At 32.3% G+C, this 26,420-nt stretch overlaps 3 protein-coding genes across 4 annotated transcripts; 2 read left to right on the top strand and 1 right to left on the bottom strand.

Annotated features, from left to right (window-relative positions):
- Positions 1-174: 174 nt before the first annotated feature.
- LOC109545001 (kinesin-like protein KIF16B) lies at positions 175-15,753 on the top strand. 2 transcript variants are annotated; one of them, XM_019915469.2, is made up of 9 exons: positions 175-411; positions 3,437-3,509; positions 5,657-5,746; positions 6,524-6,741; positions 8,279-8,400; positions 9,333-9,608; positions 12,178-12,297; positions 13,015-13,190; positions 13,246-15,753. In XM_019915469.2, exons 1-9 carry the CDS (start codon positions 365-367, stop codon positions 15,619-15,621), a joined length of 3,498 nt encoding a protein of 1,165 aa, XP_019771028.2. In that variant the 5' UTR covers positions 175-364; the 3' UTR covers positions 15,622-15,753. The 2 variants fall into 2 exon arrangements, with proteins under 2 accessions (XP_019771028.2, XP_019771029.2); XM_019915470.2 differs by lacking the exon at positions 12,178-12,297.
- Positions 15,754-15,833: 80 nt separating this feature from the next.
- Positions 15,834-19,036, bottom strand: LOC109545002 (integrator complex subunit 9). Its single transcript, XM_019915471.2, has 11 exons — positions 18,875-19,036; positions 18,377-18,568; positions 18,096-18,298; positions 17,754-17,955; positions 17,452-17,698; positions 17,190-17,395; positions 17,029-17,136; positions 16,869-16,971; positions 16,566-16,810; positions 16,211-16,516; positions 15,834-15,976 (listed from the first exon to the last, which is right to left on the bottom strand). The coding sequence occupies exons 1-11, from the start codon at positions 18,881-18,883 to the stop codon at positions 15,857-15,859; spliced, it is 1,941 nt and encodes a 646-aa protein (XP_019771030.2). The 5' UTR covers positions 18,884-19,036; the 3' UTR covers positions 15,834-15,856.
- Positions 19,037-19,533: 497 nt separating this feature from the next.
- Positions 19,534-20,808, top strand: LOC109545026 (AP-2 complex subunit sigma). The gene is made up of 3 exons (XM_019915506.2): positions 19,534-19,661; positions 19,793-19,942; positions 20,002-20,808. The coding sequence occupies exons 1-3, from the start codon at positions 19,659-19,661 to the stop codon at positions 20,275-20,277; spliced, it is 429 nt and encodes a 142-aa protein (XP_019771065.1). The 5' UTR covers positions 19,534-19,658; the 3' UTR covers positions 20,278-20,808.
- Positions 20,809-26,420: the final 5,612 nt, after the last annotated feature.

Genomic DNA, 26,420 nt, shown 5'->3' with positions numbered 1-26,420 from the left:
TAAAGCCCTGGAAGCAGTAAATTAAACTTCATATTTCGATCAGACGTAGCTCAATTTTTTCATTTAGACGTCTAACTATTTTTGTAATTTTTTCCACCCTCTTTTAAGGACAAAAGTTGGGGGCGTCTCGATGGCTTTCAAGTTTATGATAAAATTAGAATCCGACCGAGAAGACATTACAAAGACGGCGTCGAGCATCTGGACCAAGCGGATCCAGGCAGTTGTTTTTAATCCTCGATGAAAGCCGTCGTTCGGTGTAATTTTCATGTTTTTCACTATATTTACAGTTGACATTGTCGATTTTGTTAATTAACGACTTTCGTCAGTTTTGCAAAATTATATTAGATTCTTTTCCATTAGCTCAATGATGCGCTTGAAGGTGATTGTACGAGTTCGACCAATGTCGCAAAGGTAAGAAAACCTTGCAAAGAGTACTCAAAATAATCAAGCTTTGTTCAAGATGTGTTTAAAAAGTCTATAAATTGAATTAAAATTGCGATAAATTCAAGCAAGAACATTTGATGAATAGAGACCGAAGAAGAAAGAAACCCAAGCTGAACAAATTTTTATGAACATAAAGTTATCTCTCAATTCGCATGATTTATTTTATAAGTTATAAGTGACACAATTTTATACATACGTAAAGCGAAAAGCACTTTAAACAAACAGAATACTGCATTGTTATATAATTAAGATGGAATTTCGTGACTATGGAATCGATTTTTAAAGAATTCGACTGTAGGAACAGTTGGAAAATTTGGTGCGGGTTATGGTTGCATTTTTTAAATTAAAAAGAAATAAAAGAACAGCTACAAAGTAGGTGTGTTGAAAAATAAAGTTAATAGGCGTAAGTTATTTTTGGGTCTCCCTCAAATTTATGATCAGAAAAATCGCAGTAAAAACAGCCCTGTGCCAATGCTTTTTCAAAAAGAACCCCTGTAAAAATATTAAAGGCAAAATGTATATAATATAAAAGACATTTTCATTGGCCTGATCTTTGGTAAAGATAAATTTAACTGTAGATTTGTTTTGCAGTTCGATCATTAGTCAGTTTTCTGAATCAATCACAAAATTTGACTTTCCTATTAGAAGCACGCTTATTTTTCGTTTTCCATCAAATCATAAATAGACCTCCGTTTCATTATAATATATTTGAACCATAAAGTTCATCTCGTTGCATGCCTACCTCATACCTCTATATTTATGAAAGCATCCGCTTTGAAATACTTCTTTCTTCTATTTGTCTTTCCCGTTTTCCACATCCGCTAGGGCTAAGAATACGAGTTGTTTATGTCTCGCCAACAACGGATTTCAGACAGAACATATCGTAATTCATTATAAAATGTTTCTTTTATTCCTTTTTCCGCTTTTAATAAGCAACTTCTACTGTCTAATTATTTTTTGAATAAATCACATGGTTAATTAGAAGTAAAATTATATCAATCTTCCGCATCTACGTCTGTTTAACAAATAAACAAATATAAATATATAACAATACAAATGTTAATTACCTAATATATTGTAATAGTCAACAAATAAATGATAGACAGTTTTAGTTTTCTTGAGAGTGGTTTTTGTCATCATTTATTCCCTAATTATATAGCAACTCGAAGAAGCGCACTTGACTAAACAAATGAAATAAAATGCAAATTCTGCTCACTAAAAATAGTTTTTTTTTGCGGAAAATAGACAACATAGCTAACTTCAGACCTGAATGAGCTTTTCATATAAACAGTACGTAAAAAACAAAATAAAAAATAAAACTAGATTTATTAATATTGCGAAAACCGCTCCTGCTAGTTTAATTAAATTTTAGAGGCTTTGAATACAATTTTATTCGGTTGTACCAGTGCCGTGGGCACAAGTCCGTTCTTAGATGCTTATTAATAACCAATTAATATTCATTGATTTTTTCTGTAAAAAACTCATTTTCTAAGCGTGTGAGCAATTATAATGAGAAAATCCCCTGTTTTTATTGCCGATTAAAGATTAAATCGCTTTATGTGTAAAATAAAAATGGTTTCACGAATTCTTTATAAATCATTCTGTAGACAGAAATCTAAGCGTTTTTGAAATATGGTATTTAAATCAATTTATTCAAAATTCCATGTACCTACTAAAAAATCTTGTAAGGAATGAATCAACTTATCAATCATCTTGTAAAATATCTAATAGCAAAGTAAACACGCTTCCAGTGAACGAAAAATTGCCTTTAATACTAATCAGTTTTCTGGTAACGTTCTATTCCTATTGCCGATAGGTATTGCAGCGATTGAAACGTTTTTTATTTTTGCTGGCAAGCGTCTCTCAAGAGCTACTCATCATCACAAAATTCTAAATTTAAAGTCATTAGCCAGGAAAAAATAATAAAGGGGAAACGCTCATAAAATACAGGATCATCGATCATCAGCTTTAGGGACTTTCTAATTATTTTACACATTCAAGATGTAACTTTGCAAAATATGAACATTTTAGGATCTTCTGGATATTCATAATGCTGGGGTTTCAGTTGAATGGTTTGCGTTTCATATTTGTCTTCTTCAAAATGTTCATTAGGTTTATGTACTTTTTTGGAATTTCATTTGGTAAACTTTTCTTTTTTATTTATTTATTTGCTTTCTATCCCAGATTGATTTTGTTCAGGTTGGTTCTATTTAACGTAGGTATTTATATGATTATCTCTTAACATTTTTCCAAGACTTCGCATTCTGCTTCGTTATTTTTTCTCCCAATAAAATCATCAATCATGTAGAGTAACTCTTCCATAAGGACTGTGTTTTTTATAGCTTCTGCTTGTACTTTTTGCTATTTAATGCTTTTGCGAATTAAAAACCATTCAAGATCTTTGCCGCATGGGCCACATCTACGTGCGGAAAATTAGCACCAGACCTCTGATTTATCAATTTATAAATGCTAGAAAGTTTGTTATTTACTCTGAAAATAATGCATACGCGCCTTGATCTAAATTTAACGTAAATCTTTATTTTTTTCCGCGAACGTGCCAATGCACTCATTAATGCATGCCTGCTAGTAACTTTTCTATTTTATTTTTCCACATGGGAAAACTACCTAGAAAAAGCGATAAATCATCAGGTATGACGACATTTCGGAAAAGCGACTTCTGCTATTGATCTCCGGATTGCATAAGATAAAAGAAGCCATTAAATGCACCATTTGGCACCTTCAAAGATTTTTCGCTTCACTGTTTTGATTCAGGAGACTTGCTAATGGTTTAAACGCTCAAAATCGAGCTTTCTCATAGGAAGTCAAAAACATTTAATCTTTAATGGATGTTGGAAAATTTTGTAATTTTTAATAGAACTAACATAGAGATCGTTCATAAATTTTTTAATATCATTTTTTTCAAAATATTTGAAAATTTCTGACTTCGACTTCATGGAGAACTGTAAAATTATTATTTTGAATTTTTTTCCAGAGAGAAGCAAAATGGTAATCAACAGGTGGTTTCAGTTGAAAATGGCTCCAGTCTTGCAATAACTAACATAAAGGTAATAAGTGATTTCATGTTTAATGAGATTTTCGTCGGCAAAGTTAAGTAATAAAGTTTTTGCTAAGAAATTAATGAGAAAATCGATTTTCTTATTTCGATTTCTGCTTATATACGTATTCCTAAGTTATAAAGCTTACTTAAAGAGTTAAAAAGAGTTAACATAAGAACTGTATGTACTGGATTTTGTGTTAGTGGTTGTATGTAGTATTCTGTGAAATATAGTTCAATTTTTATACGCGAACAGATTTATTGCAAAATGTGGATTTAACAAACTATAAAAATCTTGGAGCAAAATTGATTTTTAAAGTTTCGAGTAAAAAGCAGGAAAAATAGTGGTTTTAAAAGTTTTAGATTCTCTGTAAACCTGAACTTTTCTAACGAGCCAGCATTTGAAAGTGATGATTGATTCATCGAAATAGGGTTTCGCAGCCCAATCGGGAAGTTTTCTTAGGACTTTAGCATTTTGTCTAAAAAAGGCAATTGCTTAATAATTTCAAAAGAATAAATCTAATGGCGTCAAGTCTGGCGATCTATATGACCAACACTCTGAACCCAAATTTTCCATTCTGAATTTCTTCAAGAACTCATTTGAAAAAAAAAACACCTTGAAATATCATAAAAGTCCATAATCGGGAATATTTCTGAACAAGATCCTCATTAATGTCGTTTTCTATGTTTGCCGTATGGACTTTCCAGATCGGTCCCGGATTCACAGGTTTAGAAATCTATGATGTATGGCGTATGGCTAAAGAGTATTAAATGGCAAATTTAAATCTTGGCAAATCGTATGCGGTAAATCACCAGCTCGATGATTTTCTTTTGATCTAAATTCGTATTCAGGTACGGACACAAAGCAATCATGGCCTGGCGACAGAGTATTAAAATTTACCTATTTAAAATAGTTCAGGTACGAAACATTTGAAGATTTTTGGATCTAAAAATGATCCAGACATGTTTTATTTTAAAAAAATTTAAAAAAATCAGCGAAACATCTGAAAAACCAATAATTGAAGATATGCTACTATTTTGTTAAACGTGGAAGTAGATAAACGACGCGGTTAAAACATTCACCGAAGAAAAAGAATAGAATAAGGAAAAAATTGAAAAATGAGTACAATGCTTCATCACATAGTAAATGCTAAGAGAAGCTGGAATAAAAAAAAACTCCAAAATACTCTTGTAAATGCAACAGACAATAGCGGTCCTAAAAATATCCGAAAAGGAAAGACAATCAAAAATACTGGTTTTGAATCTTACATGGAACATTTATCAACATTTTCTAGACAACTGCTGATCACAGTTTCAAAGTTATTAATTTTTTGGATATATATTAACATTCGAATGAAATCGTTACTGTGGCTAAATATATTGATGGTCAACAAAAAAATTTAACTACAATTAATGGACTATTAGACTTAATTTCTGACTGGATTTAAAAGTTAAAAAAACAAAATTTTTTTTTTTTTTAGATTTTTGAACCGTATGACAATTTAACTTTGTTTTAAAACTCTCTAATTTTGGGACTTTAGAAATATTTGTTATATTCAGGACAATACTGAATAATATCATAGCAAGAAACTTGACTTCTTTACTTTATCACATTTAGGCATTGCAGGTAAATTTAAATTGACTGTGCTTCTGTGTAAAACATCTAATTTAAATGTGGAAACATTTTGTAAATTGAACATGAATTCGATGTTACAACTCTACCGAGACCTACTTTGCCATCGCACGTTAGAAAATACAATATTTTATTTATATCTCGCACATATAAAGAAATAATCGCATCCTTTAAGAAAAAAATGGAGGATCGTTCTCATTTATAATTAGGTGTTTACAAGCAGAGACCCGTATTTTATAATTAGATGGAGCATGAGTCTGTACTCGCAAGTAAAATTAGAGACGTTATTAATTGACGATCGGCAACAGGTTGGCGAATGAATCATTTCTTAGTGCAGCGCTCCCAAAATACTAACAATATACAGTGTGGCTCTAAATATTATTTATATACCAGAGTGGGCTCAATACGTGACTAGAAATTTAGATAATCAACCTTAAATAGGTACGAATTGCCAACTTAGATTTACAGTTTTATTATTTATTATTAGAAAAAATCTAATAGGTTTATCAACGAATTATTTTTAGGTACCAGAACAGAATGCAGGAGATAGCAGAGAAAGAGTTCGAAGATTTGCTTTTGACTACTGTTTTGCGGAAGATGCAAGTCAAGATCAAGTAAGTTATTATTCCTATTTGGAAAAAAAATATAATAAAATTAGTTTTTAAAGAAGCTATTGGCTTTAAAGCATTAAAATCTTAATTTGGAAAAAAAATTGAATAACAATTTTTGAATTGCGTGAAGCAATTCATTACTTAACATGACTAACATTAACTAACTAAAAATCACTAAAAGTAAAACTTTAAAAAAAAATCTGCAATCTAGCCAAAACTGAAAATATGTCACACTCATTAAGATTCTATTTTCAACCACTGTTTAAAACAAGTTTCGGAACAATCAAAATATTTACAAATCAGCGATCGCTGTTCACCTGATAAATTTACAATTTGAACTCGAAAGTCAAATAGCTGTTAGCCAATGGTTTATACGGCTTAGTGGCCTCAATTCAGCTAAATTTAGGACTGGTTTGGATTTTAGTAAATTCAATAGAAATATTCACCAAACTTGGTTTTCATAGATTTTTTGAATCAGATTGATAAGAAACTAACAAGTTAAGAGTGTTAAAACAGTATGGATGTGTGATTTTTAAATAGCAACTAAGAAAAACAATACAAAAAATACAACTTTAAAACATTTAAAATATAAAGCAAAATATATTGAAAGCTACAGAACAAAATAGCAATTTCCATTTGCCATGACTTTTCCAAAACTTTTCCAAACTGATTTTAAAAGAAAATATTATTATATAAAATATTATAATGAAATAATTGATTTCATTATATCCATCAGCCTGGCTACAAGAAAAAAATTAACCATTTTCTTAATCCCTTTAGATTTTTGAAACAGTTGAAAATATCGTTGGAACGTCTTTGAAAAAGCGAAATCATTCTTGCGTTCTGGCCTATGGACAGACATCATCAGGAAAAACGCATACCATGATGGGAGCTCCTCAAGACCCAGGTTTGACCCCAAGACTTTGTCGAAGAATATTTAAATACTTCCAAGAAGGCGCCTTAAACGACGAAACGGCCACAATGAAAGTATCAGTGAGGTAAAGAGTGCTTTAATGGAAAATAAAGCCACAAAGCAAAAGTGGTTTTTACTTAYTTCTTAAAGTTTATAAAACTCCTGAAATGAAAGGCAACAATAAGGAATCTTATAAAAAAACTATTCATAAATTTGCTAGGTTTATCAGTCTTTGGAGATAGTATACAGCGTGTACCAATATTTTTTAAATGCCTGATGATTCAGATCTAGCGTATTACCAGTATACACTTTTAATAGGTTATATCGAGTATTTTAAAATGCATTTTTAAATGGGACACTTTATATGCTATATAGAAATGTTGACTTAAGGTGATAYCTTGATATGTTGGTGGTTTAAGTGGAACACCTTCATTTGAACCCAAATTTGAACCATACCTCTAATAGGTTCATAATTGATATAACACTCGTTTAMACTATGSMATTAACATGCTTGATGTAAGAGCGAATGTTTAACAATTCGATCGGATCGAATGCTTATTTTATAACACAAAGCAATCGAACAGAGGAGTAGCTTCAACTTTCCTTAACACAAATTGGCAAAGTTTTATTACCTGGATCATTTCGGCTTCAAACTCACGTTTCACCGTACAAGACTATTTTAGTCAATATGTTAGATTTGTGGGAATTTCGCCAGCTGAACGTACAGATTACCGACAGACATGTGGAGTTACATTTTGTTGAGATGTAAAGTTAATTTATTTACGATTTTCTTTAATTGCTAGTTTTGATCTTCAGTCTTTGGTAACAATTTATTAACTGCTTTGTTAATTTAAAAATAAAGAAAATTTTAGTTTGGGTAAGAAAATGATAAGTTTTGCCCCTGCTCTTGATCGAGAAACCATTCTTATAATCGATCAAAAGAAGGTAGTATTCTAGACAAGTTTTAATCCAATTAGGTACATTCAACCAAAAGTTATTTTGAATTCAATCCTGTACATTTTGAAAATATTATGGTAGTTTCTGATTGGCTCATGTGTGGGATACCCTTCGCTCACCTACTGCGATAACTCGCGGATAAATAAAATTAGAATAAATAATGGCCATGGGAAAAAGACTGGAACAGTGTGAAAAGTCATGAAGCCAAATTGCGTTTAGGTTCAGTTTTAAATGAGATTCGCTAAAGCGAAGAGTGTTTTCAGTTATTACATTCCGTGCTTGTCGGAGTGCGAGAAGTTGGCAAACACGCGATTTGTTAGTTTCTTGCTTTCAGCTCTAGGTACTTTAGTAACATATACATATTTATTATTAACATTATAAATATATATACTCCTAGAACATTTTTCTATCTAATAGTGCAATCAGAAAATTCTGCTTTTATGACTTTTATTTAAGATAATTGAGAACTTCAGAACACTATTAGAAGACGCAAAAAAATTAAAAAAGCTTTTAAACCACTGTCTGTTCAAGGTCTATTTTGCTATTGCTTTTATGAAAATAAAATATATATAAGTGTAGTTCGTTTTTCGTCAAACACTTGCTTCTATTTGTGTGAGTATTCAATTCTTGTTTTCTTATTTTAATTCAGACGTTTATCTTTGCAGTTACTTAGAAATTTACAATGAGAAAGTAGCCGATTTGCTTATTGAAAGTGACAAAAAAGGCCATGGTCATCAGAAATCGTTGAAAGTAAGAGAACACCCCAAAAATGGACCGTATGTTGAAGGTAAATACAATTAATTTCAATATTTAAACGATAAAATAAAATGTTTTCCAAGTCCAATTTGTCAATAACCAGGCTACCTATATGCAAAATCATTCTGCATAGTATTATGAATTTAAATATAGTATAAATAATAAATATACATAATTCAAGTTTAAAATGTAATAACGTAGTATGCTTACATAACTTTCGTTTTCGGCTAGTTTTAAGTAATAAACATTATGCAAGTGAATCAATGCGCATAGACAAATGCTCCTTGTTTTTCCCGTAAATGTGCACTGAAAATTGTAAAATTTTTGATCATATTGAGTTTACTCTAATTAGGGAACGACAATATAAAAAAACAAAAATTATTTAATTAAAATAATTAGTACTGATGGAGGTTTTTTAGGCCTGAGATGATTTTAATGGTTGTGGAGACTTACAATCAAATTAAAAAAACTCAAAACTCAAACATAATTTAAAAAACTCAAATAAAAGCTATTTAAAGCGAATTCAGTTTTTATTAGATTTATAATACAAATTTACTAAGTCAATATTCTTCAGGTTCAATGCTGCTGATCCCGTGATATTGTTGTTGAAATTATTACTCAACTAAGTGCAACATGCAAACTAATATGCATTCAAAGATAAGATTGAACAAATATCTTCACTAATTACCAAACAACAAGGAAAAATGTCTAGAAATTTGAATTTATTTATTGAAATTAATTCGGCTTCAATCGTAAGGAAATAATCTATTTTTTTGCATTTCACTGTCAAGTTCATACATGTATATTATATACAAGAGTAAATTAATTGGATAATTTTAAGTCGATAATGTCTGCGATATTTTCCTCCAAAATTACATTATTTCATGCGACGCCCTGTTATTATATGTTTATATATGTATAATAAAAAATCTAACTAGTGATTTTTGTCTTTTTTGGGCGTAGGGTTGTCTCAACATGCAGTTGCTTCAGACGTCGCCCTTCTTGAACGATTAGAAGCAGGAACAAGTAAAAGGCGCGTGGGATCTACAAACACCAACCCCAGATCAAGTAGGAGTCACGCTGTGTTTTCAATATCATGCGACGGAATTAAGCTACACTTAGTTGATTTGGCTGGCAATGAAAGAGCTAGCAGTAGGGGCTACGGCCCGAATAGGTTCCGAGAGGGCGCCAACATTAATAAGAGCTTAGTGGCTTTAGGGAATGTCATATCAACATTAGGTGAGTATCATAACAATGTTGTGCATTCGATCATTCAAAGCAACTGAGTTTCGGAGTTCAGTAAGACTGTTAAGGTGCAACAATTATTTTTCCTCCCGGTGATGGGGAACCTTTCTTGTATGCGATTTATTTAGATCAGTTATTGAAAACTTTTTGCAAGTTTTCATTGAGCAAAAAGGTTTTGAAGGAGAATTCTCGTCATTCAGAAGGTTGATTAAAGGTTTAAATTTCAGCTTAAAGAAAAACCGTGCACAACTACAAAATACTTCTTTATGAATCTTCGAAAAATATAATCTTCTTTCTTTTGTAATTATTACTTAAAAAAGTAACTTGATTATCTAGACTTATGGATGAACCTGAATTCTCAAAAAATGTTCATAGGTTAATTTATTAGCAAGCAGTGCTGGTTCAGAAAAAATATTCAATTAGACTGTAGTTAGTTGTGTCCAAAGCCAGTTCACACAAAAAGAAACAAATAATTCTTTAAAATTATTTTAAAATAATATATACAAGCTTATTATAATGTGTAATTTAGTCTAATTTCTTTTCTAGATAAAAAGGCGAATTATACTCAATACTTTCCAATTCTCCTCAATCTAATTTGACTATAAGACGAACACGAATGAAAAGCAACAAAACGCGATAAACGTTTTATTTAAACCTTGTCTAATAAATTAGCCATCGTCAAGTACATTTTGAACAAAACAAGTTTTTTATTTTTAATGCATAAACACGGAAATGCCCAGTTTTTCATAGACTTGTTTCATAACTTGTTTAGCATCATGCATTATTGATATATTTGTTCGATGTAGATACAATTCCTAATCAAAATTTGACGAAAATATTCGTTACGCTTTATGTACGTATTGCTTCTAGTCATCACAATGTCGAGATTAGACCGAAATAAACTGTAGTCAGCAAGTTTTTTTCAAATTTCCTTCCCAAAAGAAGTGTAAAACCATAAATATAGACCAAAAAAGTTGAAATAGAATTGGACGGGAAATTGAAAAACTAAAGCTGAATTTCACTACGGTTGATTTGCTAATAACGTTATTTACAGTTAAAATCCTGTGGCTTCCGGTATTCCATTTAAACACAATGTAGGCGCCCATTAGATCGGCTCTAACCCATATTCAAAAATACTACACTTTTATTTTTAACCTAATCCTTCTTAGACATCTTTTCTTGAATGGTATTTTTGATGTAGACGACACTAAGTCAGTGGCATACAATTTGCATTTATTAAATGTTTTGTTCAAAAAAACTGAGGTACTTATTTGATATTTTAGTGCCGGTCTATGGACTATTAGTGGAAAAAATCGCACAAATTCATTGCTTACGGTTTTCAAGTTTTTAACACCCCAAAATAATGCTCAGTCGATAGTCTATTAGTTTTTTAGTTATTTGGATGGAATTATTCATTCACAAGTTAATGCTAAAATTGCTAAGTACACATTTTACTTCCTTAACGGCCCAATAAATAGATGATGCGACGCTGAAATGTGCCATAAAACAAATCCAGCGACCCCGCATTATTTCTGGAGAGAATTTTTAGATCTAAATATGCCGGCGTTAGCTTCGTCGCATCTTTTGAAAGTTCTTCGGCCACAGTATCGTCGCGACATTTCACAGTTTAATTTGCTTTTTGTTTCCAGTGACTAAGGCTTAATTTTTATTTGTAAGTATGATCAAAATTATTTAAATTAGACACAATCACAATTAATAATCAGTTTAAATAAATATATAAAGCATAACCAGCGGCGTAAATCCGGAAACCGACAAAGTCGATTGCATAAGGAGATTTTAACAACGGAAATCTCGAGAATGTATTTTTGTGTTCCAAATCAAGAGATTTGCAGAATAACGAAAAAAGACCGGAATAAATGTTTTGCTTTCAACACCCGGTATTTATGAAAGAATCCACTTTTGGATAAGACGCCAATATTAATGAATTACTGTGTATATTTTATACAAATTGATCCATTGCGGGGGATGATAAATCGCAAAACATCCTGAAGAAGCATATTTTTGTCATCAAGAAGTTAAAATTTTATTTCAAACTAAGAATAGCGCTAATTAAAGAAGTTTGCTATTGTTATTACACATTACCGATTTGTCTAGTTTTCAATAAATAAATAACAAATAAATCCAATAAAAAACACAAATAATGGCTAAATATTTATCGATAAATTAATTGGCAATTATGAGATAGCTGAACGATGGCATTTTCAGTCAAGGGTTTACGAAAATAAATTCGGTTTTTTTATCATCATTTAAGTCATCACCAGATCTCATAAGTTGCGTGTTTCTTTATTCTGAGAGGGTCATAACATAACGCAAAGGAAACTTTACGTACTCGTCGCAATCATAACAATCACTGACACGCTTTAAATTGCACAACAGAGCATTAAAAAAACATTAAGTACATTGAATAAATTTCCTAGTCAGTTCCAATCCATACTAAATCAGTAGATTATAGAACTTTCACTAATTCAAGAAAATCCTGAAAGAATATCAAAGTAATTAACAGATAATGATTATATTGTTGTATTTCTTTTAACATTTTCAGCGGATCATTCGAAGAATTCCTCAAACTCCAGAAATAAATTCGTCCCGTATCGCGACTCGATATTAACATGGCTTCTAAAGGACACTCTTCAGGGAAACTCGAACACAGTTATGATTGCAAGTGAGTTCAGTCTTATATTTAACAAGTTCTATCTTTAAACTAATGTTAACCTTTCTTTATGCATGCATTCTTCTTAATGAATGAAAAATATATTTCATCAAATAGATGAGGAATCTTCTGATGTCAGGAAGAAATGCCTTCGTTTATGTTTTTCAAGGTTAACGCAACCATTTAAAATTCGATAACTATTTCGAACTTCTTAAAAGTTGTAGTTTTCGAGCACAATACAAATTAAAATATTACTAAGTGAATTCTTAGGAAATGTTGAAAAAAATGTGGACTTGAAAGAGCACTTTGCATGTGAAGCAAATATCAGGACGCCGTTCAAATGTTGGCAGTTTGCCAGTTCTCAAAGTTGCGTAGCTCACATTTATCTTCTCTGAAATTCTAGCTATGCGTGTTAATGTAATATAATTAAGTTATAAAACAAGTAATGTGTAGAATATACAGGGAATTAGTTACAGAACTTTGCTGTTTGAGGCCAAACCAGCAAACTGTCCTTAAATTATTGTTAATCAAGTTGTTTGTCGATAACTTTTAAAAATATAGTTTGATAAGAAAAAACTTAATAAATAATTTCGCTAGACTCTAATTCACTAAACATGTTTGTATATTTTAGAAAGGCGTATCATTGCCTATTCATTACCTATTAACTTAATTTTATTTTTAAATGATCAAATCCTGTTTTCACGTGCTTTATAATTGTAATTATTTCAGCGATTTCACCATCAAGCTCATACTACAGTGAAACAGTGAATACTCTGCGATTCGGCCAACGAGCAAAACTCATCGTTTACAAGCCAATAATCGTGGAAGACTCGAAAGAGAAAACTATTAGGGAGCTAAGAAGTGAAATAGCCAGGCTTAGAGAGTTGTTAAGACTGAATAACTCGGTAAGTTCTCTAAGCATTAGAGCATATATTTAATAACATTCTGTTGTCGTTGCAGACTCCTTCAAGAATTCTGTTAGAAACTCCGATGACTACGAATTCAACGGAAAACTTTATAGAGACTGATTCCGAGCGAAGCAATTCTGATACCTTCATGTCTTCCCTTGGTGATTCGTTCAATGTTGTATCAAATTCCCCCGGTGTGGTCAGTGAAAAGGAAAATTCCTTATCGCTTTTGGGCAACCATCATGAAGAAACCCCGATAAAAAATAACCCAGAAACGTTACTCCCCGTTATGAATGTTAGAAGTTCAGTAGAATCCACGCGCTTTAAAAGCCTTGGCAGAACGTACAGTATGGATAGAACGTGCAGCGTTGAAACAGACAATTCAAAATCGTTTAGCTCCTTGGAGTCCCTACAGTCTCCAAAGCATAGCAAGACTGGCACTTCAAGAGACTCTTCTTCAGCTAGTTCTGCTACAAGAAGATTTTCGAGCGGTAGTTCGGGAGCTTCAAGCCAACCAAAGCAAACCGTTCCATTGTTGAAAAGACAACCAGTGAATCGTAATAGCCCAATGTTAAAAACGATCACTCAAAGAAAAGTACTAGTTCAACCCTCCAAGAAGGAGAAGGGCATAGTTACTGAAATTTCCGGTGCGAAGAAGATCGAATCTAAAATTGATACTGGCAGGAAAAACGTGGCTAAACCAAGAGCTCAAATTGTAGCAGCAGTGACCAGCCGACTGTACAATAAGGTACATAAAAAGGACATTGGAACGTCAACCGAAAACCTTTCAGTTGTTTCCAACGAATCCCCAAAAGAGTTATCAATATGTTCCAACGCCAGAAATCGCCTGAGGGAGCTTACTCATAGAGCTCTGAAAGCACACAAAAGTAAAAACGAAGAAACCCAAACGGAGCTATTTCCAATTTTAAGGGTAAAGGAAGTGGCCACTGATTGTACGGATTTAGTGGACGAATCTTCTGCTGCCTCTACGTTGGAAAAACTCGAAACCAAAGACGTGGAAGTCGAATGCACGCTACTAAATCAGTTCATGGAAGGGACATTGAGAGATATTTTAGTACTCACTAGAAGCTGTGGGATACAAACCAATGCAGAGGAGAAATGCAGCAATATATCTTTTACGAAATATCTGACTGAAACTCAAAAAAATCCCATTTTCACTGAAGCCGTTAATATCAATATTTCACATAACTATATAAACCGCACCGACAGTGTATCAGATGATAGCTTAGATAACCACCATGCCAACGTGTCTTTTCCCACGCCCGATTTGATAAGCAATCACAACTCTTTGGAGCAACAACCCATTGAAAATAGTGGAGAATCGATAGAGGCAAAAGTGCGTTATGCTGAAAGCGGTCAGCTGCAAAATTGTTTTGAAAATGTGAATTATATTCCTTCAAGCAAAGTGTGTGCTAGTAAAGCAGACGTACTTACTGTTCCATACTACCACAATAATTTCAAAAGCGTGAAGGTCCTCACTGCTCAAGCACCTGAGTGTATTTTAAAAGACATTTGCAAGGAATACTGCCAATATTTGCCGGAATTTTCTCCTGTCATGGCTAAAGCCCATAAAAAAGACCATCACTCAGACAAGTGCAACAGAAAAAAATTATCCTATTATAAGCCAATTATTCACATGTATCAAGACTGCAGAAGTGAGTTCAGCTCAAGTGAGTCAAGCGAAGAAAACTTTGAACTGAATATTCCCGATTCCTTAGAATACCAGCATAAAAAAGTACAATTTGCGCGCAATGCTAGCAATAAAAAAAACGACCGAGTTTTGAAGGCAATGAAGAATTTTCTTGAAGAAGCTAAACTGTTAATGGCCAACATAAACACTGTTGCACAGGAAAACAAATGCCAGCAGCCGCATCTGGAAGACTTCGATATTGAAGTCACTGTGGATGATGTTTCTGGATTCGAAAACATACGAAAACGAGCGCGCAGGAAAAAACATCAGAGAGAAAGCAACGCCACTCAGACCGAAGCACTTCCATCAATGGAAAGTTCTTTTTCGCAAACATCCGTTGAGTTTCCCCAATACGCATTACCCGTTAACAAATTCGAGAGCCTTCTAGAAGATTCATGCAAGCGGTTGGAACATAAAATGAGCAAACCATCTCGATCGAGACACATCAGTCTGACTTCCGAGGACTACGACGATGAGATTTTATTTCAAAAGGCAAAGTACAATCCGTGGGACTTGAGTCACGTTGAAATAGAAGATTCCAGTCTGGAAAGCAATCCTGTGACATTTTCGGATTATGGAAGCCTCCCCAGACGAACTCACAAAAGGCAGCGAACGCCTACCTGTAGCCCAAGTGCATTTTTAAAACAACTTACCTCAATGAGACGACAGATTATTGAGACGTCCAGAGAAGAACTCTTACAAGGCAGTAGCAAGTGACTACATTTTGGACTAGTTCATATGTTAAGGACATTTATGTAAAGGTTTTTGTAAAGTATTTATAATTATGTTAAAGTTGAGATTAATGGGGTTTTGCTTTCATAAAGTAATAAATAATTTAGTACTTACTAATTTACTGTTTACTTTATTTTTGAACCTGAAGAGCAACGGGAAAGCATCACAGCTCAAGGTAATTGAAATTGGTTGCAAAGTCAAATAATAAAAATGTATTACCTCAGAATGTTTTCAAGCACTGCATGACAATATTTCTTAACTTAGTTCTTAAAGCTTCGTCTCCATTGCATACCACATGTGTATTGTTATCTTCCAATTGAATGAGGGCATCTTCATCTTGCTGAAAAGATAATTTATAATGTTACAACTGTACGCTTTTCAAACTAATTTAATTGCTGTACAGTGAAAAGCGATGTGCCCATTTTAAAAGTTCGTGTATTGTTATGTATGTATGGGCCAGATAGAAAATACTTCCACGTCGTTTCTCTATTTAAACATTAAGTTATTTTCCGTAAACTTGTAGAAAGTTTTCCAAAATATAATTTCACTTGAAAAGAACAAATGTGGTACTTACCAAATGAATTACAACAACGTTTCCTCCTAGAGACTCCACTTTAGCGTCAGTAATACCCTCTTGAAACAGTTTCTGCTTGAATTCGTTTATGTTCACAGAACCCCATTCGTATTTGACATTTTTATTCAGTAATTTCTGATCGTCTAAAATGTCTTGCACCTTATGAACATTGTCTTTCACATTTAAAGTTCCTGTAACTGTAGACAGGCTCAGTCCTGGTTTAATTTCAACGGGGACTATTTTGCTTGCAACGTCAGTTTCTATAAACAGTTGGCCCTGTTTCCTTTTAACAGGCAAATTTATAATCTGTAATTACAACATTACTAGTGTTCTTATTCGGTTATTCTGATCTTACCTCTCCCCATTTATATGGAATTAAATTCACTTCTGGAGTGTTGTGAATAACCAGTTCTGTAAGATTGGGGGCTGAGACGGGCGGCTTTGTATATGTTTCCGGCACAACTAATGTGGTTGGTTTAAGATCCTTTATTAGCTTATTGGCTTGGGTAAAATTAAGCGAAGTATCTATAGCGCAATGAGCTATTTTCATCTGAAGCGGTTGGTATGGAGCCAACGCTTCTATATAATCATAATCAGGTTCTAATAGAAAAAAAATACAGCACTTTATGAATTTTGAACATTTAAATTCTCTACTGACCAGTAAATACTATGCAGTTTTTAGGATTGTTGCCCCATAACTCGATAAACTGGACAACATCGCCAAACCTCAAACTTGGGTGTCCGCAAAAAACGACACAAGGCTATAAATAGTAAAATTATTAGTCGCAATATTAAATGTTTGAGTAAAAAGTTCCTACCTCTTGAAATTCCGTACTGAATCCATCAGAGTATATGTGTTTGAAATGTTTCAATTTTGAATTTTTCACTAGTAAGGCATGGGGAAATGGTTCATCCGGAACATAGACCTTCAAATGAATTATTCGTTAGGAAAATCAGATATTTGAAAGTATTATACTACCTTGTTTTGTTTCGCTGTACTGAGCCATTCTGCTAAAATGTTAGAATATGCTAGTGAAGTGTCTGCAACTGGTGAGACAAAGAACATGGGACAATTGGACACTCCAGACTCCTGCATTTTAGCTGATAGGCATTCGAATAAATCATAGACTACACCGCTTGGATAACATGGTATTAGAACATTACCGCCTCCACGTAAAGTTAAACCTGAAATAAACAACAATTGAAAATAACCAGCATTTTTTAAATCTTTAACCACGTACTAACTACCACACACAGAACTCCCAACATTGAATCCGGATTGCTAATCGGTGTTTGAGTTAGATCTGTCATAATGAAAACATCGGCGTTTTTTAAGGCATTGTGATCCATCGGTCGCGGATGTGTTGTGAGCGTACTGGATCCGCTCAGATACACAATTTTTTCGTGATCTGACGAAATTATCCAGTTTGCTGATCCCAAACAGTAGCCGGAACTAGCTGGAATTACTTGCAAAGCTCCATACACGTCCTACAAAAAATATTTTTCACAGCTACACGCTCGAAGTGCGCTTAAAAATACTCACAATTTTCTCGTTGTAACCAACCATTTGTATTCTTGAGAGACTCGCGTTGACGCTACTCATATTATAAATTTGTTTCCATGATTTCGGCATAAATGCTTCTTTGAATGGAGAGGGACATTTGTGAACATAGTTTTTCCATTGACTAGAAAATGATGACTTGGGACATTGTTCAATGTAAATCACTAATTCTTCTAAGAGCAGTCTGCAAATAATTATGTAGTATATAAACAAATATATTCGTTAAACGAATAAAATCAAAGGAGCCTTAATTTGTCGAGACTTAGAAGTCGAAACTTCAGTTTTCAACATAAAAATCCACAAAATTTAAGTGTTTCACTTTACCTTCCGATATGTAAAGTAGGCTCAGTAGCATACACTCGACCTCGAAAGCCAGTGCCTTCAGTAACAAAAGGCAGGGCCATCATGCACATGTAATTTGAAATTAGGATCACATCAACTTGGGCAAAATCAATTAACTTGTCAAGAGGAGGACCAAACTCTGGAGGTGAATCAACAAAAATCCTTTCCCCATTTTCCTTCAGCTCCTGAAACCATCATTTAATGAGGGTATTTTCGTAAGAACAGACACTAGATCAGAAGTGTGGATTTTATTAAATACTTACCCCTTCTAAATCTGGATCTGAAACATCCGGTGGCATGTAATTACTCAGATTAAGCAGTCGATTTGACGGTACGAAGGATAAGGGCAAAAAATTCAAGAGTGACTGCATTGATAGGCCACAATCTAACATAACTGTTATTTCCCGGAATGTAAGTATGTGGCATGGTTTATTGGGGTCGTTACTCAAACAGTACTGAAAATGCGGAATTAAAATTGCTCATATTAACTGTTACTTTCATTAGCTTACATTCAAAGTTGTTAGTAAAAGAATTATGTACAGGGTGAGAATATTTTAACTTGAAATGAGTCAAACTAATCAATTATCTATCAAGTTTTTTTTAAGTTTACAGGCATTTTTCAGTTGTCGCATCAAGGGTAAGTTTATATACAATGTGCAATGTATTTATTCTTATGAATGTATATTTACATTTATAAGCTTACATGTTTGCGATGTAAATTGTTTAAATTTAATCTTATATATTTGAGAGACAAAACTTACCAACTTCATCTTTCGGAGCTCTTTCAAAGCAATATATTTAAAATAACGTTCTTTACTGTTTATAAGTTGTATGCATTGCTTTATAATATATATTAAGACAAACAAATACGCAGAATTCGAATCACAACAACTTGAGAAATAGGTTGAGTTGCGAACTCTTCTACGTATAATTTTCCGACGTGATCTGCCAACGTCGGATGGTCTTGAATGTTGTTTTTTTCATCAAAAATATCCTTTTTACCGTTATGGTTTGAACAAACTTGTTCAATCAAGAAAATATGAATTGAACTGATCTTTAAAGAAGAATTTAAATCATTTTTCTTGAATTTAACATTTGAGCTAAACAGTACAAATAATTTAACGGGTGGAAATTAATATTAATAAATAACTTTTTAAATATTGTTCATTCAAACTAGACCCACATTAAAGAATGAAAGAATCAAGTAGCAAATTAGTTTCCAAATCCTTGTTAAATCTCATTTTGTTTTTCTGTTTATTTTTGTCAAATTTGTATAATCAATACATAATTAATTCAATAAAAAAATTGACTCCTAATTAATTATTTACTAATTGGCTTTAATTTAATTCAAACTGAAATCAAAATCGTTGGTCTTTTTGTACTCGAACTGGCAACACTACAATTGCAAGAATGAAGAAGATTTTACATATGCCATTGTCACTACGTTTACAAATTCGACATTTGAGTATTCAAGAAATACTTTATAATTTAGAAACATTTTTTAAGGATATTTAATTTGTATCGTTGAATAATTCCAGAAGAAAAATGGTAATTCTTTAATTAAAAACTGTTTCTATTTTTACAATAAAGCAGCAACTGCTGCAGTTTTAATATTAAACCGTGCTATCAGTGCTGTTGATAATAATCCGCCTCTTTTCAATTAATTTAATTGTTTGCAGATTCGTTTCATATTAATCCAAAATCGAGCTGGCAAAACACGCCTGGCCAAATGGTACATGAATTTTGATGATGACGAGAAGCAAAAGTTGATTGAAGAAGTGCATGCAGTCGTTACAGTTCGAGATGCAAAACACACCAATTTTGTCGAAGTAAGTCCCCATTAAAGGTAATACATAAACCATATTTAGGACTGTTAATTCTCTTTCAGTTTCGGAATTTTAAGATTGTTTATCGCCGTTATGCAGGCCTTTATTTTTGTATATGTGTAGATGTGAATGACAACAATTTATGCTACTTAGAAGCCATACACAATTTCGTGGAAGTCTTGAACGAATACTTCCATAATGTGTGTGAATTGGATTTAGTTTTTAATTTTTACAAGGTATACACGGTGGTGGATGAGATGTTTTTGGCTGGCGAAATACGAGAAACATCGCAAACCAAAGTTCTTAAACAACTCCTTACGTTGAACAACTTGGAGTAATTTTCAAAGTTCAAGTTTATGTTTTATTTAGAATTATTCAAATTGTATGATATTGTAATAGAGCAAACTTAGCAAGTCAGACAGACTAATGTTGGAACAAATACTGAATTGTTAGAAACAAGTGTAAATAGATGTGCTGGTGTTTACCTAATCTGATCTAAATATACGTGATTTTGGATTTTGGTCTTATCGTAATTATTTTAAGAAATAACATTCATTTGAAAAATGCTCTGTGGTTTCTTAGATGTAAGACATGTATAGGTATTATCTAAGTTAACTGATAATTATTCCTTGTATTTTATGATTGATATACTACATGTTTTGTAAGAATTAGCTTATTATTATTTATTTTTAATTAACGGAGCTTTTCGATGTATAATTTTTAATCGTCAAAAATCCATATTTAAAGATAAAGGCGGGTGTACATTTAACTTAGGCATTATATATATTGAAGCGTATAGACAAAGTATCGATATATCTAGTTTTAATTAGTGGATAATATAATCGAATTGCTCGAATACTCATTGGAAATCTGCCTGTATTGTTTTTTTTATATCTGATGTTCCCAGTTAGTTTTCGATATGGAACTATAAACTCTACATTCCATAGATTGTAATTCAATAAATTCACCCCAAGTGGTTTTTATCTCGTTAGTATTTTCGTCGCTTTTTATATTCGCAATATATTGTTTAATTTGTTTATTTATACTATGAAACGTTATTTATTTCAATAAAATATGTAAGCTAATTGAAAAAGTGTTAAAAACCAACCAATCGTAAACCTGATTTCTTGAAATCTTCACAAAGGTGGATAAACGGGAAACAAAGCATTTCACTTTCCTAATGAATGAAAATTATCAACTGAACATTTCATCCAAGAGATGCGAGGAAAAACACGTTCTGTTACAAATGAATCGTATGGAAGTAACGTGTTTTTGGTTATCCACTTTTTTAATGCGCGTGTTTTCTCTTTCCCGTCCCACGTCCAGAGAAATATTTTTTTGAAGAATTACACATGCAATTTTGAGAAATAATGAGTCAGACAGTAACACGTTATGCTTACAAATATCTCATTTAATTTGATGGTACTGCCGCTTCAAACCCAACCGATCAACAATTATTATGAGACATTCTTGAAACGCTGGTTTATGTCTGGCCAAGAAAACCAAAGAGAAAAGAAAATGTACGCATTTCAGTCTTCTGCAGAACAGAAATATCGCATCTAACGTGAACGCGTTTGGATGCGGCCCATTGCCTGCACTAATGACGTCTGCGGCGCGGCGAATTCGTCTCGGCACAAGACCCCTAATAATTTTTCATATGCCTTTCTTTTGCTTAGATGAGCATCATTTCGAATGGAATTTGTCAATGACAAAGATACCAGCTCAGTATCATCAATAAAAAAATAATTTTGTCATCCTACAGATAGGAACGGGTAGGAAACAGACTACCCGTCAACCGAACCGTTAGAAAGAGGTTTTTTGTTAACGAAGTTTATTCATTTCATTCATTCATACTCAAGTCGTTCAAATATTTCATTCACAGTAACCTGACGTTGTATTAAACTTTAGTACCGTCTTCTTGGTTGGTTTGTGTGCAATATTGCGGTGTAAAATGTTCATCTTTGTCGCATTGAGTAGATACTCTAAATTTTAGTCGGATAACTTCTCTTGTCGAAAGGTTCCTCACGAATGCACAACAAATTTTCAAACTTTAAGGCAACTTTTACGAAGAAAATGATCGCCTGGCTATGAGCATCTTCTTCACGGAGTTCTTCGAACAAAAAGCGCTGGAATGTTTGTGTTTTTAGTGCACAGTGTTTGCGTTGATTAATTTCAGTCCGACAATATAAACAAATACGTTTTTATTATCTGCCTCGTTCGGCCTGGATAATAAAAATGGTTAATAATGGTTATAACTGATCTCAGAGTATCCAGAATTTTTTCTATTATTGCGCGGTAAGAAATGACTGAACGAGACAAAATATCACAGTGTGAAGTAGAATTGTGTTATCTTTCATCTTTTAGAACTTGACGAATGTAAAAACGCAATACCTAAATTATATGTGGATATACCTAACTTTTATACTCATCGTGTAATAAAGTGTTTAATTTATTCTCCTAGTTCAACCGAGTTCTGGTATGAACTTATGAACGTTACAGTATTCCTACACAAAAAATATTCAACTTAAAATATTGGCATTTTTCTTAGGAACTGATAAATTCAATTATTTTTTTTTGTTCGATCGTCATAATATTATCACGGACGTGATGAAATGGTCAAGAGTTTCATTCGAATCCAGAGTTAATTATATCTGCTGCTCTACAAATGAGTTTAATTATAAAAAAAATATTACAATACTACAATATAGTATGAAATAAAGCTATTTTATGATTTTTGCTTCATTTTTGATTAATTGGTTGACTGCCACTTTGAAAATGTATTTTCAATAGGAAATTGAAAAATTGATGATTAAATTAGATAAATTCTTAAAACCTCCTTGTTTTTTGTTTCAATTACAATAATGTGAAGATTATTTTCTTATTTATTTTCATTTATTAATTCAAGTGCCACATTTATGTCTAATCAATGGATGGGTAGATTATATAATTTATCAGAATTTCTCACATTTTATGGAATGTTCTTTCTCATCAAATACTAACCATCTAAAAATGTACAAAAATTTAGAAGTTTAGCAAAAATTTTTTGGAAACCTCTAATGTCTTAAAAGCCACTTTAATCGCAAACTTTTTCCATAAGTTTTATTTCCGAAAACGCGGTTTATTAAACATAAAATTCTAAAATAAGTTTAGAAGACTAATAAAAAATTTTCATTTTCGTTTTTAAAAAATCAGACATTTTTTTTGTGATTTGAGTGAAAAGTTCGACGTTGGAAAGGCGAAGTGTTTTCTATGGGGTGTGCGAATTTTATGTTGTTACGCGATCTAGCTTGGGACAGAGAATTTTGAAAGTTGAGCGCGCCGCTGAGGAAAAATATGAAATTTTAATCCATCATTTACATGACCAGAAAAAAATCGAAATTTTCTTTAAATTGAGCGAAAATTTCAGCGTGAATAGCGCCAAGTCTCTTCTATAAGATACGCAAATTTAAAAGCACTATCTGCATTGGGTTGGAAGTTGAAAGTTAGAATGAGAATAAAAAAATTAGTAAAAAAGTACGTGGTTGCCCGCCCTATTTTAAAAATTATCAAGCGCCATTCAGATAGCGACTTGAAATTTTTTTCATTCATAGGCAATGTTTTAGTGTACAAATTTGGAAAATTTAAATATAATTGTAATTAAACCTGATTTTTTACAATTGGTATATTCCGTTGGAATAATAAAGCCTTTGAGACAACTGCACCTCCTTCTTGAAAAATTCGGAACTCCTAAGATAAAGCAGCGATTAAATCTGCAGTTGCTACAAATCGCAAAGAAATCCCAAGATAGCTTGAGTTTTGCAAATTTATTAAAATTTGCTTTAAATATAAACGGTTTCAAAGAGTTGCACCCATTGCTTGAAAATTTCCTACTTTTTAAAATGCAGCTGTCAGTGACTTGAAAATGTTTACTATCCATAAGGAATATTTTACCATAAAACTTTTGAAAATTTCCACAAAATTCCCCACAAATTTGAATTTTCCAATTTTGTAAATTGTGATTCGTAAATAAAGATTTTCCCTCAACTCCACGCTCTGCTTTGAAAATTCGTATCTTCTACGACAGAGCAACTCGGAGTTTTTAACATCAATAGAAAATGTTTAAGCTTAATACCCTATGAATCGCAATTGAAATCTCGTGCAAACGATTTTTGGCAGTTTTCTAGATTTTATTAAAAATATGAGAGGTTTTAAACAGTTGCAGGCGCTGTTTAAATAATTCGTGCCATTTCACACAGAATATGTAGAAACTTCAAATATTTACTATTGTTACTATAGCGAATATGTGACTTTAAATCCTCGGAAAATTTCAAAAAAATTGCGTACCTACAAATTACATTTTTGTCAGCTTAATTGTACATAATATAAATTCTGACCTGCAAGTAAAGGTTTTCTCGCAACTGCAGGCTTTGCTGTAAAAATTCGTGTCCTCTGGACAAAAGCAGTAAAAAATTTGTAGTTTTCAGCACCAAGTGGAAATATTTAAGTATAAAACTTCTAATAATATCACTGACATCTAAAGCAAAGTTTACTTTTGGCGATTTTTTAAATTTTGCTCCAAAATCAAGGGTTTCAAACTACAAACAGTGGCACTCTCGCTTTAAAAATTCGTACCTTTAACCTAGGACAACGACAAGATATTTTTACTATCTATAGTAATTTGTATACAAATCCACTGAAAATGCTGATCAAATTCCGCGTAAATTTGGGAAATTCTGATCTGCAAACGAATGTTTTCTCGCAACTGCATGCTCTGTTTGAAAAATTCGTATCGTCTACAACAGAGCAGACAGTAACTTGCAGTTTTTGCGACCATTAGAAGATATTAAAGCCTAAAACCTGTACGAATTGCAAATAAATCGCGTTAAAACTTGACTTTTGGGAATTTTTTAGATTATGCTGCAAAAATTAAGTGGTTTAAATAGTTACACGCGCTGTTTTAAAAATGTATTTTCAAGTAGAGCAGGTAGCGACTTATGTTTGCTGTTGTTTATGTTGCGACAAAATGTTTACAATTGATAGCAAATATTTAGGTAAGTATAAATCTACGGAAAACTCTAATAAAATTCAGCGAAAATTACAATTTTGTCAGTTTGGGAAATTCTGATCTGAAAATAACGTGCTTTTTCTTTTTGGCAATTGAGCGCTTTGCTTTAAAAAATTCGTATCTTATTGTATCTGGTAGAGCAGAGTAGTAAGCAACTTGCAACACCAATAGGAAATATTTAATTATAACACTGCTAAAAATATCAATGAAATATCTATAAACTTGAGTTTGGCGATTTTTAAATTTTTGTCCAAAAGTGAAGGGTTTCAAATAGTTGCACGTCCTATTTTAAAAATCCGTACCTTTTAACGCAGGAGAGTCAGCAACTTTTAATTTTTACCATCTATAGCAAGATATGGTCAACTGAATATTCACATAAAATTATTAACGCATTTGTATTTATTAATTTTATATTAATTATTACAAACACACGCACCAGAAAATATGCAGATTCAAATTTCAAATACAGAATTGCGAATGATCAGAAATAAGTATCGGGTGTTTCTTATTATAAAAAAAAATCCCACATCTATTTTTAGTCGCTTGAATGTTTAAAGTGGTTATATCTATTGGAAAAACTGTGAAGAAACTTCGAAAACTGAATAATGTGTACCTGCAATATTCCTTTTTATACTAACGTGTGGGTAAATTATAGATATTTGCTTTTCTTATGTTTGTTATAATTTATGTAAAGTTGTGTATATTCTTGTGTAATGTTCTGTGTAGAGACTGTCGCTTCGCTTTGTTCCAACTGTTCCAACAAAATTTTCTTCTACTCAATTCCGTAATTTAATAATAATTTAATACGTAATGTAATAATAATTATGTATAATTTTGATGCTTATTTTGAAAAGGCAGTTTTTTAGTTTATTTCAAAGTTTATAAGCTACGACTATGCTTGAAGCCGATCTTTTAAACTAAATAATCTTTGAACCTCGAACCTGCTGATGAATGCGACATGAAATGATACTACATTTTATTTAGTGTAGTCGGCATAAGAGGACGTATAATGATAGTTAAATCTTATAAAATGTGTTGAAAATTATACCTATAGGTAATCTAGAATTTCTGGTCGTATTTTTTCACTGGGTCATAAACATGTCTATTTTCCTTTTAGTCCTGAAAGTGGCTTAAAATAAAGTCGATAGGTTTGGCGTTCTCAAAGATAGAATTACCTAAATTTTGTAAGCTGATTTGAATAAAATCTATTTGAGTAATGATATAGTCGATGCAAAATATGCGTAAACCGACTGGAAACTCACTATTACTTAATTATTTCAAACTCTCAATTTTCAATATTATTCTTTGAACTGCGAGTGTTTTCTTGGAATAATGACGAAAAAATCACTAATATTGACATAGGTATTTATTAACAAAATGCATTCTGCTGGCGAACGATTGCCAGCGAGAACTGTAAAATTCACATCATTATTCATA

The sequence above is a fragment of the Dendroctonus ponderosae genome, unplaced genomic scaffold (assembly GCF_020466585.1).
Source record: "Dendroctonus ponderosae isolate FM_Combo_2020 unplaced genomic scaffold, Dpon_F_20191213v2 Dpon_F_20191213_6, whole genome shotgun sequence".
In the NCBI taxonomy this organism is placed as follows: domain Eukaryota; kingdom Metazoa; phylum Arthropoda; class Insecta; order Coleoptera; family Curculionidae; genus Dendroctonus; species Dendroctonus ponderosae.
The sequence above is the reverse complement of the archived record's forward strand: the minus strand, read 5'-3'. Positions and strand labels throughout refer to the sequence as shown.